Raw genomic sequence first — 16,763 nt, forward strand, 5'->3', positions numbered from 1 at the left:
AGGTAAACCACATTAACGAAATTCACTTGGGACTCGTTCAACAAGCTACAACGTATTTAACAGAACAAAGCTAAACGGTTCATCCGTTAAACGATCCGACTGTATGGGTGCCAAGAGACGAGACGGTAGATCCTCCAGCAATATGCTAATTCGCTGTTCGTTTCTTCGGCGCGTCTTCGAAATGTATGCACATGCATATACCGATCTACAGCCCATCCACGAGCTTCCAGTAGATCCAGGCGACATTTAAGTCGGCAGGCAGCTGTAAATCCCATTTGCTTGCGCTGTGAATTAACAGGATTTGCATCGCGACCCAGACATTCTGTCGAACGCACAAATAGAATTGGCTGTGTCTCCGCGTGATTCACGCTGCTTTCCAATTAAAATTATTGAATCGAATTACAATAATTAATCGTCGAACAGCTGGGCCGATAGGAATTTTTGTTTCGTTATCATCGAGCTGTCCTCGAAAGGAAAACGTGATAATGAAATTTTGTATATTAAATGAAAGAATCGCTGTTTCTGAGAATTATCTGGGTAGTGTTGTAATTGTTCAAGGAGTAAGATAGTTTGAAAGGGTAGTGTGAGACGTTCGTTTGAATCTTCAAGTGTTTAGATGTTGAAATTTCTAAATCTTTTAGTCTTCGAGTTTGCGCGTATTTGATTTTCGAATCGTGGAATTTCCACGTTTATTTCTTTCTTCTAATTGCAATTACCGATTATGAGTAATATTAATGAAAAGTCGTAGTGGACGAAAATGGACGAAAAAGAATTCCTTCGTCAAAAAAAGAGTTCGCTCGTCGATAATGGTTATCTGTAGCTGAAAATAATTTCCGACGTCGATATTGAATACCGTTTCGAGCAGCATTTACCGCAGGTTTCAAACGTTACACGTACATTCCACCAACGAACGAAATAATTTTGTTTCAGCGTCTGGGCAGCATTCGTGGCGAGGATATACCGTATATCTTCGGGTTGCCACTGGTAGCTGGAGGAGCTTTCTTTCCCCGGAATTATTCCCGACAGGATCAGGGCGTCGCCGAGGCAGTTCTCACGTTTTTCACGAATTTCGCGAAAACCGGCAATCCGAACGAGCCACACAAAATCGAATCGGTGGATTATGGGACACCGAAGGAGAAAACGCGATACCGTGGTCTCACATGGGAACAATACGAGACTGGTACTCAACAGTATCTCACAATTGGTGAGTTTCTTCCTGCTACGTATCTTTTCTTTTCCTCCCATCATCCTCTTTCTTTTTCATTTATTTAAATTAAATTAAATTACTTGTGTCGTATATATACAATGTATTTGTATGTAATTAGAGAACGATATCGCTGATTAATCGTTTCAGCGATGAAACCGAAAATGAAGAGCCACTACCGTGGCCATAAAATGGCAGTTTGGCTAAATCTGATACCACAACTGCATCGACCCGGAGACGACGATGTCTCAATGCGGCATCATCATTTTCGAGAAAGAGGTGACCACTTTTATGCAGGTAAGAAACCAAAAACTTCTTCTTCGAATAATTTAAATTTAAAAAGCAATACATTTTGTTCTCGATTCGCGTGAAATATATATACCATCTACTAACTAAGTTAATATTATTAACTAGTACTTTGTATAAGAAGATTAGGAACGAAAAATTTCAATTATACTGGCACGAATACCTGTATCTATTTTGCTCTCGCAATATTACATTTTATACTGAAATTATATCTGTGTATTATAAAAAAAATTCAATTATGTAATTATTACGATTAAAAGAAACCTGCCCCTGTTATACACGATGTAAGTAACGTTAAATTCATCCAACGAATCGAGTAATTAGAACGCAAGTATTGAATCTTCCAGGACCAGTTCGAGACGAGTGGTACACTCCTCTGCCTCTTGTAGCGACAACCAAGATGAGCGCCTCATCGACAACAGCGTGTAGCACATCTACAGGTGACGACAGTATTACCGAAGACATTACTCCTATTCTGGACGATTCGGAAGATGACGCTGAACTTTTACAAAGATTAGCTTCTCGTCACTACTACAGTACTACTACAGCCCTAGCAATCACCGTAGGAGTCGGTTGCATTTTATTGGTGCTCAACATGTTGATATTCGCCGGCATTTACTATCAGAGGGATCGTGACAAAAAGAGAGCCGCAATGGACTGCACGCCAAATGGGCAAGAATCACTACCGATGACTACCAGGTCGTCTATGAAAGCTCCAGAAAGTCCTAGGCCAGCGCAAGAACCTCCGCCATCGTATACTACCCTTGCAAGAAGCCCTTCGATCCAGGAACATCAACAGATTGCTCAGAGTCAATCGACGGATGTCGATGAACAGCCTAAAAGTGAACAGAAACCTAGCCACGGGACCAGCAACGCCATCCACAAGGATCCCATTCCTCCAAAACCTCCTACGAGAACGACCAGCTCCTTGAGTACTACTAGTGGCACCAATACTATTAAAAAACGTGTGCAAATACAAGAGATATCCGTATAGCATTAGGGGTTGCCCCAAGAGGGCAACATGAAAACCAAGAAGGTGACTTTCATAGATTTTGCGGCGACTGGCGAGTCTAAGTTTTGAAAAAGTTTACAGGGATATGGATTAACAAGTGTCTGGTTATGGCACAGATTGGCAAAGAAAATTATCTGTTCGAGTTGCAGTGAGATATCGACGAAGAGCGAAGACTATTGGTGTTACTTTCAACAATCGTTGGAGAAAACTCTAAAGAACAATGAGTTTTAAAGCGACGTTCAATTGTACGTTAAGTATTCTCTAATTATTCTGATGTATAAACAGCGATAACTGCCATATGTCACTGAAAAGACAAAGTGCTTTAAAGGAAGGCTTAGCAGACTACGAGTGTTCCTCTATCATGCACGTAAAACTTTATGAGCATTTTGAGTGTATTTCTTTGCAGGATACAGTGTGTTTCTTCTATGGTATGCTATCAAAGTTGTGTTACAAAGCGATTCGAAATGAGTTCATCAAATCTCAACTAATTAATTTCTTGTCAAGAAATGCTTAGCTTGACTACAAGAACTGTATCGTTAACTAAGAATGAAACATTTACGAAATCAAGTGTCTAGGAAGCCGATTTCGTTTTTCTACAAATATACTATCGAATAATTAAAATCTAACAGATATATCTTTTCTTTTTATTCGTTCTTTATTTTACACTTAAAAAGTAAAGTAAATTCTAAACTATGATATTTATCTCACATATTGGAATAGACAAAAGTTGAAAAAAAGGACGTATCTCTAAAATTGTTTAATTTGACAGTATATTTGACGAAGAATAGAATCGATGATAAAAATCCATAAGTCGACACTGTTCGCGATCAGTGTTCTTTCAAGTGTTCTTCTCGTAGCTGACATAATGATCATGTAATTAGAGTAACTCCTGGTATAACTGACGCTGAGCTCATGAAAAATTTCTATTTGCGTTTGTGTATACAACTTAAAAGTGGTTACGTGTCTTTCCTATTCCAGGTATTGGAAACCGTGCACAAACTCGCACAGAGATAATAAATTAAACAATGTCTATATAACACGATCCGTAGAAAATTGTATGAGAGAATGGTCGTCTGAAATGATTTCTAAAATTTAAACGATGATAATTGTACTTCGTAGTGTCACTGTGATCGATATTAATATTTTTTAAAAATCAAAAACAAAATTTATAGATAAAAGTCATTATGTTAGCTTCATTTGTGGTTGAAAATTATTCGTCTTTGTTTATTAAAAGATAAGAATTATTATTTATTTCTGTTTGTTATTTATACTATGAATATACACATTCTACTTTATTATGTGACATATAAATAGTATAAAACGGAAGTTGAAGAACTCTGTCAATTTTGCGTTGCCTCCTCGTTATCTTGATATCATCGCTCACTATTTAAAATAATTTAAGGGGAAAAAGAGAAACAAAACCTAAAAAAATGTATATTTAAGCACTCGATACTGAAAGAGACCAGTTCTCGTATTCGCATTAGAATCTCATGCGAATGTTGTGTGAAAGTTCTGGGTTAAAGTAAACGAAAGGAAATTACATGTTTAATGGTTCAATTTAAGTGGAACTCGCACTGCACTTGCGGAAGTATCGATGGTTCTCTAGTGACAACATGTGCTCAAAACGTAATCATAAAGTGGAACACAATTTCCTTTAAATTAAATATTATCTACACCTCTTCGACCAAGTAATCTAAGGCGAGATTACGCCCACGTTTATGCAAATATCATTCGTCTTTATAGGATTTTTTAAGCTGAATCTGATGTCTGTGTTATACATACATTAAAAATTAACGAAGAAATTGGACTTATAATGTTATAAAGGGATTTATCTCTTTTTCAGGTACTTTAAGTCTATAACATTTTCATAATTTTAATTATTCTACATTATATTACGCATGTTTTAACATTATTTCTTAACTAAATTAAAAGCAAAGCTTATTTAATCATAATTTTCGTACAAATAAATTGGTAATGGTTCTTCCATTAGTTGATAAAATTAAATGTTGCTGATACTATATATGTACATACATTTTATTTTAAAGATACTATTAATTTTTTATAAATTTGTTCTCTGACATACTTCGTAATCCAGACTGATTATCAAAAACATATTACATAATACAATCATTCTACTAAGAGACAAGTTTTTCTCCGGAAGAAGAAAAGCATCACGAATAACAGCAAATGACATTTCAATCGTCGTGTAAAAAGATAAAAACACCTGTTTAAAATATAGTCGAATTTATCTAATCGATTGTACGCAGTTTCTGAGGCACATGAAGTAATGAAAGCGTATTGGTATGATTAAGGACATAACGTTGTACTTTAGATAGCAATCATACTATGCACGGTGTCGCGTAATTGTACTATCGATTTCGATTATTTTCAATACACCGTTTCACAAAGAAAAGATTAGAAAAGGAATACTCATCAAGTATTGTTTGCGAATGGTATGAATCATCAGCACATTGTGACTATTCGTTAAATTGTGTGAACGGGTTTATTGAACACATAACAGTGAAATTTAAGTAGCAGAATAGACGAAACATCTTTGTAAATTTCACTGTAAAACAATAAAATGCTGATTTCTAAATACATTTCCATCTCCAATTAATATAATTACTCATATCCTTATAAACTAAGAATGTATTAAGTTACACGTGAGACTATAAAATAATGTACAATTTACAAATATAAACGTGTTGTACTTTTATCTTTTTAAATAATACATACTGCTCGAAGCATAACGAAAGAATATGCGCTAAAATAGTTTTATCTATCTTGAATATATAGTAGTGTAACATCTATCTTGAATATATAGTAGTGTAACATCTATCTTTTCTTATTTTATACGATAAGTATCTGTATAATAAAAATATGATTAATATACATGTTTAGTTGAATAATTATACAAATTTTGGTTTCTCCGAGATAAATGGTATCTCCGAATTATTCAAACGAATTATTCCCTTTTTTAGCAGGAACCGCATCACTGCTGTCACTCATATGTCTCTTAGTTGCTACTTGTGTGTTACGGCCTGCAACGTAATTATCACAAATTTTACATATGCTTCATTTTGATGACACGTAAAATTTGTAATCATGAAATGTTCAGTGATATTTGTAAGTTTAACTCATTGAGATCCAGAAAACTGATCTCTCGGTATTAGCATGGCAAAGCATCATTACGGAGCAAGCAAGAATAGTACTATTTTAAAAAAAGTTATTTATGTACACCATTCTACTAACCTTTTTTGCTTCTCTTTCTTAGATTAGCAATTGTCATATGTTTTTTCACTTTCAAAAAATATTTTTCTTCTTCTTCACCCTCAAGCACACAACAGGTTACATCTTTACCACGTACAGATAGCTTATAAAATAAACGACAAAAATGTTCACAAAATAAAATATAATATTACGAACTTAAAAATAACAGAAAATAATTTGAAATACTCACTTTACTTTCATGCATTTTGTCGATTACTGTTTTTGCGTCATTTTCTCCTTCCAATCGAGCATATCCCGCAGCATTACCTTTATGAAAGTCAACATATGCAACATTCGCACCTAATTCACCTAGACTTTCCTTAATATCTTCTCTTAGACATTCATCAGGTACATTAGTAAAATAAATCATACAACCCTTTGGAAATTGATTTATCTTGGCGGCGCTTTCTTGCTCTTTAGTTTCAAATATTATTTTCTTCTAAAAATAATTGAACATTTTGTTATTATGTTTAATTATGAAAATAAATGCATAAAATAACAAATTCTATACTAACATATTCCATAACAATAGATGCACTTCTGTTTGGTTTCTTTTCTGATCTTTTTTGTCTCCTATCCTCCCTTTCCTGTATTTTAGATTCATAATAGTCAGATCTAAAATTTCAAAGTATTAAATTAAGTATATAATATTACTAAAATTTTTATAACACAGATATATAATCTGATTAACTTACGACCACATCTTAATTAATTCAGTGTCTCCATATTTTACAGATTCTCTAGCCATAAAGGCTTTTGCATCCTCTAGAGTTTTGAACTGCACGAAAATAGAACCTTTAAACTGTAACTTCTTCTCTTTATCCATATACTTCCTCATCTATTAAACAAGAAAATGGTCTGAAGATCTAAGCATTATTTGCAAATTTTTTCCAGTCTGATCTGAAAATAATACATCCATTGCACAACAGTCAGATACTTACAACGATATTAACAAATGGTTCATAAGCACTGAAAAATGTTATAAGCTTTTCAATAGTGGTGTCCTGCATAGGAAATCCTTTTAAGTAAACTGTCTTGGCCTCCCGTGCCTTCCTATATTCTTCATCATATACTGGCAAAGGATGCTTTGGAGAACGACGAATCTTTTTTCTATCTTCGGATATCTCCATAAGTTCACTTGATTTTATGGCTTCTAATATAACATCGATATCTTGACTCATAGAGGCCAACAATTTGAAATTTAACATAATAGTCATAGGAACCCATCCTTCGTCCAAATTTGTTTGCTCATTAAGATATTTATCTCTTTGCATATTCACATCTCCAAAGTAAAACTAAAAATATCGAAATTTTTATTAATTAAATTGTATTATTGCCATTTATGTCATAAGAAAGCTATGAAAATTAAACTGTTTAATTACGTTGAAGAATATCTACATATATCAATACCTATGCATACATTGAATCTTGAGATATAAATGAATGGATATCTTATTTCTATAATAATTGGTTAATTAATAAAATACTACCTCGATTTGATTTTTTATTTTTTCTAACAGTTCGCTAGATGGTTCCTCAGATTTTACTTTTGGGGAATGTTCCTCAGAAACCGGCTTCTCGTCTTTAACCTCGACATTGGCATCATTTATTTTAGTTTCGTCTACAACCTCTGTTTTATTTTCTGTTTGAGTCTCTGTTTTAAGAACTGTCTCTCCTTGCCCGTTCTCCATGTTTATTGTTACTATGAGATACGAACTTTCTGACCTGAAACCTGAAACTGAGACCTGAAAAAGAAATCAATGTGGTGCAGTTGCACTTGAACTAATAGCCAAACGTGCTCTGTTTTCTCAGCAACCGGAAGTAACCGTTAGGAATGAAAACGATAATCGCATCAATATGAAATTTGAAAATGGCTGCTTGTTATAATTTCATAGTTTATTGCAACATAAAATTCTCCTCTTTTTATTATTCTTATCTCCGATTAAAGTAATAAATTGGGTACATTTGATAATTATATAAGTTATATGATAAATAGGAGAAATAATTACAATGTTAAGTATTAAAATAAACTTTTTTTAATTGCAATATATAATTTTTTGAAATAAAGTAAAAATTAAAGATAAACGTAAAGATAATTTTTCTAAAATATCCAATAATTTATAAACCGGAACTAAGAAAAAAACACTCGCTAGGGGAAACCGTCTATCCCCTTTAAGTTGAAAAAATCAAGATACAGGACAAGAAAAGATCCCGTTCTACGAGATAGAAATAGGTAGAATGTCTCTGATTCTGTCCGAACCATGTAACATACATTATTGTATTTTTATATTAACAAATTTTATATTAGCAAAATGTCCCTAAATATTTCTTTACACTATTAACAGGGGTAGCAAAGCAAAACGAAACAAAATTATGTAAAACACTTATAATTTCTAGTGAAGCCTTATTTGAAAATTGATGTTCCTTACGTTTTTTTGAATCCTTACAATTTCTTTTAACTTAGTTTATAACTGATATTCATGCATTTTATTTATATATACTAAACAGATAACGTATAAATTAATTAATATTTAGTTATTAATTATAAATTTTTATTACATTACATTATTAGTATATTTTAAAAACTAAAAGCATAAAAAATATAAATCAAAGATTTATTTTCGAAAGATTAAAATGATACATTTATTTTTAATGCGTCTACATTTAATTACAATAAAATAAATATATAATCTGTATAATTGATAAACTACTTCTTTTGTATATACAAAATAACCGGATATGCCTTGTTCTGGAATATGCATAATGATTTTAGATCCTTGTGTTGGCAAACAGGTGAAATATAAAAGAATGCAACGAAGTTGGCTGCAGTCTTTCGATACTGCTCTCCCTTCCGGTTCGTTCTTTCGGGGAGAGTGAGTCTTGTTTAGTTTAGCTGTAATTAAATTTTTCTCCATCTTCCAACATGAAGATTTACAAGGATATTTTTACTGGTACGTAAGTTTGGAATATCATTAAATAATACGTGTAACGAATATTTTTTCAAACTTTTTAATATATTAAGAAATAAAATATTACGCTTGATTGCAAACGGACTTCCAGTGACGTATCTATCACGAGGACCAAAATTTTAAGAGTAATAACTATAAAATGCTTTCGTGGCTACGGTTTTAATTGTGTAAATGTAAAAATATGTCGTTAAACGTGTTTCCAATGGTTTCTCATATTATAGAAACATTATACTGCTTAAATATTTAATATTCTAATTTATAACCTCTCCATATGTTCGAAATGACTCATTTCAATAGGAAAATGATACATTTCACACTAATCACATATTTTAAGGAAGGGTAGAGATTATTATTCTAAATTAACTCTTTTTTAAACTAATTCTGGTGCATTAAAATGATTATTTTAAAGGTTTGATAATTACTTTATACAAAATTTATAAAATTAAATTTTACGAAATAATATTAGTTTTATATAATTAATTTATTTTACTACATTAAAGGTCATATTTTTATTTTAAAATTTATATTTCAGGTGATGAAATGTTTTCTGATACCTACAAAATAAAGTTGATTGATAATGTTGTATATGAAGTATATGGCAAGGTACCTATCTTTTTACTCTTATTTTCAAATTGTATTTGGATAACATGTATTAAACTTATATAGTTGTCCGAATACTTATTTATATTATATTCATTGTATTAATATCTTTACTTGAATCTTTTTATAACTAGGTAGTCACTCGTAAATCAGGTGACATCGATATTGCTGGATTCAACCCATCTGCTGAAGAAGCTGATGAAGGAACAGAAGAAACGGTGGAATCCGGTGTGGATGTAGTTATGAATCATCGGCTGCAAGAAACTTTTGCATTTACAGACAAAAAATCCTATACCTTGTACTTGAAGGATTATATGAAAAAGTAATTATTCTTTCTATATAGCAATGTAAACTATTCTATATAGCAGTGTAATTTTAAAGCAATATTAATAATGCGATTTTCATTAGATTGGTAGCAAAATTGGAAGAGGAATCCCCTGATCAAGTGGAAGTTTTCAAAACAAACACAAATAAAGTAATGAAAGAAATATTAAGTCGTTTTAAAGACCTACAATTTTTCACTGGCGAATCTATGGATATCGATGGTATTGTCGCATTAATGGAATACCGCGAGATTGACGGTGAATCTGTGCCTGTACTCATGTTATTCAAGCATGGTCTTGAGGAACAAAAGTTCTAAATAATTTTAGGTATCGAAGAAATTGTGGGAAAAAATATTGTGAGTTTTACATTTACTACTTGTATTTAGTTAATATCGTAATCACTTAATGTACGTGTAACTGTGTTAATAATATTCAAAAATAGACTTAAATATATAAACATGTTAATTCATGCCTATACTTCAGTTATTTGTATTTGGCATTGCACAAACATGTAAAAGAAAGATGGTGATCAAATTCCCGCTGTGGTTCGTTTTCTCGACATAGCGTCTATTATAGCCATACACTAATACACTATAGCCATAAACAAAGTTTCGTTACTAAACGAATTAGATACACAGCAAAAATAAAATTAATTTTCGTACATTTTTCCAGATAAACTCAAACGAAGACTGTACACACGCTGAAAAGCTTGTGAAATTTAGTTAAAAGGAAAACACGATTTTACTTCCAATTTCATTTTATAATGCAGTTAACTTATTCGTTTCAACAACAATCAATGACTCGAAGTCTCACAGGAGTTAATAATTGTACATATGACTTTACCGAAGGGAAGATATACGAGACATACAATTTCTTCGATTGTATTATCTGGGTCTGATTTCCCTGTAGACTTGTAATATTTTCTACTTTTTTTATTGGTCACTTATTAGAGAATTTAATTTATGATACAAAAATGGAAGATGGGGAAAGAAGTTTGCAGCAATTAAAATATCAAAACATACGTCTAATTATTGTTAACACAAAAAGAAATGTCCTTGGATAACAATTAAATCTGAAACATACTCTGTATAATGTCCATCAAATAAAAAGGTGTTTTCATAAGTACTGCTTACGAGCCGTGTTCTTATTATGATTATCTTAATTGTTTAAATTAACTTTGCGTAATAATACAGGTACATAGTAAAACAAACAATTATTAATTTGCTTCATAAAAATATTATATTTAGACAAGTCAGAATAGACGATTTATCTCTTGGCGCAAGACCATACATTATATTTTTTTACTAAAGGACTGTTATTAGCCATACTGTTTTACAAGTATATTCATAATATGACTTGTTCGCGTATCTTCCATTAACAACCTCGCTCTCACTATCGCATTCTCTCTTGCACTCTTTGTTTTCTATATTTATATAATTTGTATACCCATCGTTATCGTCATCATATTTATTACGCATATTCTTTTATGAATATATTACTCTCGTTCGTTATAAAACAGTTACCGATCCAATATAGAACTCTTCACATTCCAAATACGTTTTCATGTGCCATTACCTGAAAAAGTGTTATGTTAACACATAGAAAAGCGTATTTTAATAATGTAATAATAATTCATATGTATGTACGTATGTACACAGCCGTAAATGTATACATATACATACACGTACGTTTAGTAAATGAACGTTCAATAGGTATATACGAATTAATTTATCGCTTCAGAGTAAGTCGAAAACTGACATTTACAGCTTAAAGATAGTAAAATTGAACTCCAAAAAATATACGTACGTACAATTATATATTTATGTACGTACGCATTCGTCGTTCATAAATATGCACATATAGACATTGCTTTAATTATCGAGCACAACCATAGTGCCATTAGTTACTAAGCACTAAGATGAATTAGTATCTCAATTTCAAACAATGTATTGAAAATAATGTGATACAATTTGACATGCTTGATCTCGTTATAATAAATTGTGTTAGCCATATAGAAATAAAAATTGTTATTCACAAGTACCTTTAAGCTGTTAATACAATAATGATTTCTCAAGTGGAATATTATGTTAGATGTTAGATATTATGTTATTATGTTAGATATTATATGTGGAATAAATGTTTTGTTCACTAACCTTCTTAACATTACAAATTTTGCGCATAATTCCACGATGTACATTCAAATTATAAAAATCCACTTAATAAAATGGTACGACAATTTCATAAGAATCGTTCCTTTTTTTCTCATTGTTTCAATTTAAAGGAAGAAAGATGAAACATGAAATATCGGATCATGCTAATGTTCCAAAAAATAGTTAATCACAATGGCAGTTGTGTAAGTTAATTTGTTATTAATATATAGCATTCATATTGATACACGAAAGTTTCTGACATTTATACACACAGAAGGATTTGCTTTTAGTACTCTGGCTTTTTAGTTTAGTTCGTCAAAGGTACAGTATTTAGTAGGACACCTGCTACTTTTTTAAGTGGGATGCACCTTACGATTCAGTAAGGTCAAACAATTATTTTATTCGTTATTACTATTAGTATTAAACTTATTTGTACTGGTCTATGCAGAATGGGTGCGTGTGGAACCTCTTTGATACTATCATAATATAACATGATTTGATATTCTAAAATTCTAATTTTTAATAATAACATCCATCTTGATTTTAGTATAAGAAAAATATAAAAATATAAAATACAGAGCATGGACGTATATCGTTGACCATCTAAACAATTAGGTACATAGAAAGTATTCCTAAGTACCAAATGACGACGAAAAATATACATACTTAATTTAACGTAAGGATTTATTCTCCAATTATTTTAATATTCATGATGGTACAGAAGGTTTTCAACGCACCGCATTCGTTCGTTCTAGGACACTGTTACTAAGTAAAACATCACTACATACAATTTGAGCATCGTACGATTTCTATAATAGTTCAAAGAAGTATGGCAAAAGCATCGAGTGTTTACATTGATTACAATCATGTACACGATTTGCGTATAGCACTTCATTAGAGAAGCATGCTATTATTTGATAGATTTTTTGCTCCGATACATTCCAAGATTCACCGTGTCGAATCTCTTACCTTTAATACGTCTAATCATAGGACATTAAAAATTCTGCCATTATCTTTGTTATTCTACTGACCGCTACTGAGGTTCTCAATTATTATTTGTGAAAGAGTTCTGTTTATATGTTCATATATTATTATACGTATGTATAGATATCATCATTTTAACATTTATATATTTATATGAAACTTCATTCACAGGTAGCTTCATTCACGCCCGCCAATCCTAATGGTCTTTCACTTGCTTATCTTCTTTTATTATTACTATTTATTATTACTATTATTACACGTATCGAGGAATTAGATGAGGTGACCGCAAAACGCGTTTCATTCAGAGGTAATTTTGGTCGAGATGTATATTTCCAGTATGGATGTAAAGAAACAGAACGTTACATCCTGGATTATAAAACACCAAGAAAATTGACATTACAGAGATTGTAATACGATTTTCTTACTATCTTATACAAAACATATAAATATAAGTGATTTGGTTTGAATTTATTCTTGGAAATTATTTGAAATCGTCGAAATTGGATCGAGTAACTATGAGAAAAGTTTATCCTGTGTTTGTGTGTCGCACGAGAGAATTATAGAAAAAGAAAAAGAAACAATTAGATATAACAGGCGTTTGAAATGAATAGCAACTCCAGTAATATTAAAAAAAAAAATCGGGAATTTAATAATGTGTTTCTTTTTTCTCATGGTATGCATAACATTAAAAACTCTCATCAAATAGATAACAATAACCAACAACTAACAATCGTAAGCATTCACGCAAAAATAGAAATATGTTTAATAATTTTTTAATATTATCGTAATTATATTATCGAAGTAAGTGTGATCATTCCTTACGATTTCTAGAGTACTATAGTAATTTATGTAGATGACTAAAACTGAAGGACACTAAGAAGATAAACCTTTTTCACTCATCTAAAATCTTAAAATCGAATTACAATCTAGAAAGAACAAATCTTTCGAAATATCTTACAAAAGAAAAATATAAATAAACGTTTATTTATAGATTTTTCGAATAATGCACCAAGATTCCTTCGATATATATTATAAAATATATATTTATATTTTTAAAAATTCTTTCTTAACTTACCGATAGAGGAATAAAATATATAAAAATTTGGATTCTTTATTGCCATAAATTTAGATCGATCACAATTCATATCATTTTTTTTTTTATCTATTTAAAAGTAGAAAATTAGTAAAATTCAAAATCTAGAAAACTAAAATATGGATTTTTTCGTTAAAAAATCCTGTTATTTTCTTACATCCTTCAGCTCAAATCATAAAAAGTGTTTTGTGAATTACTAACAACGACGGTAAGGTTCTTATCATAGTCCTGTCACTGATCAATTAATTCTTATATATCTAGGTTTAAATGATAAACTATACATTGACAGCATCGTATCTCTTGAATGTTTTTTTCTTTTTCTTTTTTTAACATCTTACATCTCATAATGCATTGAATTCAAAGGAAAAAACTGAAAATTTTCATTAATTAGTAAATTTTAGTACATTATCGATATACTATCGTATTACTTATACTGTTCGCTATTATGCGATCACGTAATGAGAAATTGTTATCGAACGAAACGAACGCTATCAAGTAAAGTCGACAAAATATTAATAAACGAGTTATGTGAAAAATTCCACGGAATTCGCTGTATACCAAAAGTAAAAATCGTCCTTAATAAGAAATCCTCTTTCGCATTTCAGTTTATTTTTCAACAGTATGTATGAATCGATGATTCTTGATATATCGAGCGCACTATTCGTTCACCGGTTTTGTAACAGCATATGTTACAATTTCAATATTTCATGTTACAGACATAAGCTGCATATATATACATATAATATATATATATATATATATATAAAGAAATATTATAATATATATAATCATATATAATTAATAATTATAATAATAATAATAATAATAATAATTAGTAAGTTTTATTTTCTTTCTTCTATACTCTAAAATACAAAACAATAAATTATCGTATTATAGTGCACACACGTCTAAAACGTTTCCGTTTTATGCAAGTATGTATAATAATAATAATAATAATAATGATAATAATAATAATGACAATAATAATAATAATAATAATGACAATAATAATAATAATAATTACAATAATAATAATAATGACAATAATAATAATGACGATAATAATAATAATAATAATAATAATAATAATAATAATAATAATAATAATAATAATAATAATAATAATAATAATAATAATAATATATCTAGATACGATCGTGGCTCTTTCAAATGACGATCCGAATCGAGGCAGCGTTGGAATGTAAAAATACCCGATAAGCTTACGCTTATTACGGATTGCACCCACGTCGAGGACCGCAATCCATACAAAACTGGAGGAGATCGTTGGAGAATCGTGTCGTCTGTACAACTATATATGTATTGTGAAAGACTGGCGAAGCAGATTGAAACTGACACGTCAACGATGACAAGAGATAGCACAGGTTGTAACAGAGGATGTAACAAAAAGGTAAGAAGAAACATGAGAAAACAGCGTCTTAGGAACTTCCACGTGGTTGCAGAGAGTAAACAGTTCGACGTGAGCGCAATCGAAGCCCAGACTAAATCAAGGATCGGCAATATCCGGTAGGAAATCGTCACGCGTGAGAACTTTGCTCGGACATACGATGGCATGACACGCATACTCGACGTGTGTCATAGACTAAAGAATGCAAAGAGAGATCGTTCCAAGGTATAAATAAGCGACTTCGAGAGCTTGGAAATTTCATTGAATCGATCGTTGAAAAAAGCGCTGGGTCTCTTTGTTCTCCGGGAGTGTATTATCCGTTGCTCGACTTCCGGCATACTCTCGATACGAATCGAAGAAAAGGATCGTCTCGAACATCAAATATAATGCGCTATCGAACAGATATAAATAAAATGGTGAAGAAGGAGAAACGTAAGTAAATTCCACCTTACTCGACTTCTGTAAGAGTATCAATTTTTCTTTTTGTTTTTTTTTTTTCTTTTTTCGTTTTTTAACCACCGTGAGAGGCGTATTAGAGTTACCAACGGGAATTTCTTTTCTTACACACGCATATATATATATATATATATATCTTGAGTGCTCTTCTTTGTTTTTCTTTTCTTGTTGATATATATCTATGTATATATATCTATGTATACATACATATATATTATATATATATATGTGTTCTTTTTTATGTTCCGTTATTTTTTTCTCCTTTATAAATCGGTGTGCCCCAAGACGCGGCACACCTTTTGCTCCTAAGGGTCCGATCGCGATTCTAGCATCTCCACGAGGAAATCGTCGATCGGCACGTCGCCGATCATTTTGAAGAAGAACAGGTACTCCAGACACTTTAATCCGATGGATCGGATGGCCGGCAGACGTAACAGTAATTTCGCGAATCTTCCAGCGTCGTCGGGCCAGGCTACGCGACAATATCCTTCCAGCGCTGCGTAGATCTTCTCGCGGAGCAGGGTCACTTCCTGGATGGATTTTAGTCCTCGGACTTCGGGGTTGAAGAGTATTATAGATCTGTTTGTAATTAATTGCTCGATAAATGAACGTAAACTCGAGAAAATTGAGAACAAAGTTTAATCATACGCGTAATAAAAACGATACTTTTCAATTCCTTCGATCCTCTATAGTTATGCTTAATACAAATCGAAAGACACGATCCATAAGAATATTAACTAGTAACAAGAATAATACTAACGATTGATCGAGGAACTTGAATAGTATCTCTTCTTAGTGTTCTCTATTTTTATCCTATCTCGCATTCTTACAACAACAAAGCATCTTCCGAGTATACGGTAGAACTCCATTTACCGCGATTAACTGAGCTTTTGAAATCAAATCTGTGACCGAACGTGAGCTCTTAATTACGCGAACGAAAAGTAGTGGACTGAAAAAAGTCAGAGAATATCAGAGGAACGCAATTATACGA

General features: G+C 31.5%; 4 protein-coding genes and 1 non-coding gene across 19 annotated transcripts in view; 2 read left to right on the top strand and 3 right to left on the bottom strand.

Moving 5' to 3' along the window:
• LOC132906223 (neuroligin-4, Y-linked-like) overlaps positions 1-5,120 on the top strand; it is a 374,014-nt gene extending 368,894 nt beyond the window's left edge. For all 8 annotated transcript variants that reach the window (XM_060958211.1, XM_060958209.1, XM_060958210.1 and 5 more), the window contains 3 exons: positions 931-1,204; positions 1,355-1,501; positions 1,858-5,120. In XM_060958211.1, the coding sequence (XP_060814194.1) occupies positions 931-1,204; positions 1,355-1,501; positions 1,858-2,504 (1,068 nt within the window). In that variant the 3' untranslated portion in view covers positions 2,505-5,120. The remainder of the gene's footprint in view (positions 1-930; positions 1,205-1,354; positions 1,502-1,857) is intronic.
• Positions 5,121-5,209: 89 nt separating this feature from the next.
• Positions 5,210-7,539, bottom strand: LOC132906224 (la protein homolog). Its single transcript, XM_060958217.1, has 7 exons — positions 7,283-7,539; positions 6,734-7,087; positions 6,488-6,630; positions 6,308-6,407; positions 5,983-6,231; positions 5,775-5,895; positions 5,210-5,563 (listed from the first exon to the last, which is right to left on the bottom strand). Exons 1-7 carry the CDS (start codon positions 7,481-7,483, stop codon positions 5,475-5,477), a joined length of 1,257 nt encoding a protein of 418 aa, XP_060814200.1. The 5' UTR covers positions 7,484-7,539; the 3' UTR covers positions 5,210-5,474.
• Positions 5,632-5,716, bottom strand: LOC132906593 (small nucleolar RNA U6-53/MBII-28). The gene has a single exon (XR_009658008.1). It is a non-coding gene; the product is annotated as a small nucleolar RNA U6-53/MBII-28 (small nucleolar RNA).
• A 1,066-nt stretch (positions 7,540-8,605) lies between the features above and the next one.
• LOC132906172 (translationally-controlled tumor protein homolog) lies at positions 8,606-10,816 on the top strand. Its single transcript, XM_060958090.1, has 5 exons — positions 8,606-8,743; positions 9,294-9,364; positions 9,496-9,683; positions 9,770-10,040; positions 10,357-10,816. Exons 1-4 carry the CDS (start codon positions 8,716-8,718, stop codon positions 9,999-10,001), a joined length of 519 nt encoding a protein of 172 aa, XP_060814073.1. The 5' UTR covers positions 8,606-8,715; the 3' UTR covers positions 10,002-10,040; positions 10,357-10,816.
• Positions 10,817-10,897: 81 nt separating this feature from the next.
• Positions 10,898-16,763, bottom strand: part of LOC132906171 (retinoic acid receptor RXR-alpha-B) — a 68,961-nt gene continuing 63,095 nt past the window's right edge. For all 8 annotated transcript variants that reach the window (XM_060958088.1, XM_060958087.1, XM_060958083.1 and 5 more), the window contains one exon: positions 10,898-16,351. In XM_060958088.1, the coding sequence (XP_060814071.1) occupies positions 16,078-16,351 (274 nt within the window). In that variant the 3' untranslated portion in view covers positions 10,898-16,077. The remainder of the gene's footprint in view (positions 16,352-16,763) is intronic.

This window comes from Bombus pascuorum, chromosome 4, assembly GCF_905332965.1.
Source record: "Bombus pascuorum chromosome 4, iyBomPasc1.1, whole genome shotgun sequence".
Classification (NCBI taxonomy): domain Eukaryota; kingdom Metazoa; phylum Arthropoda; class Insecta; order Hymenoptera; family Apidae; genus Bombus; species Bombus pascuorum.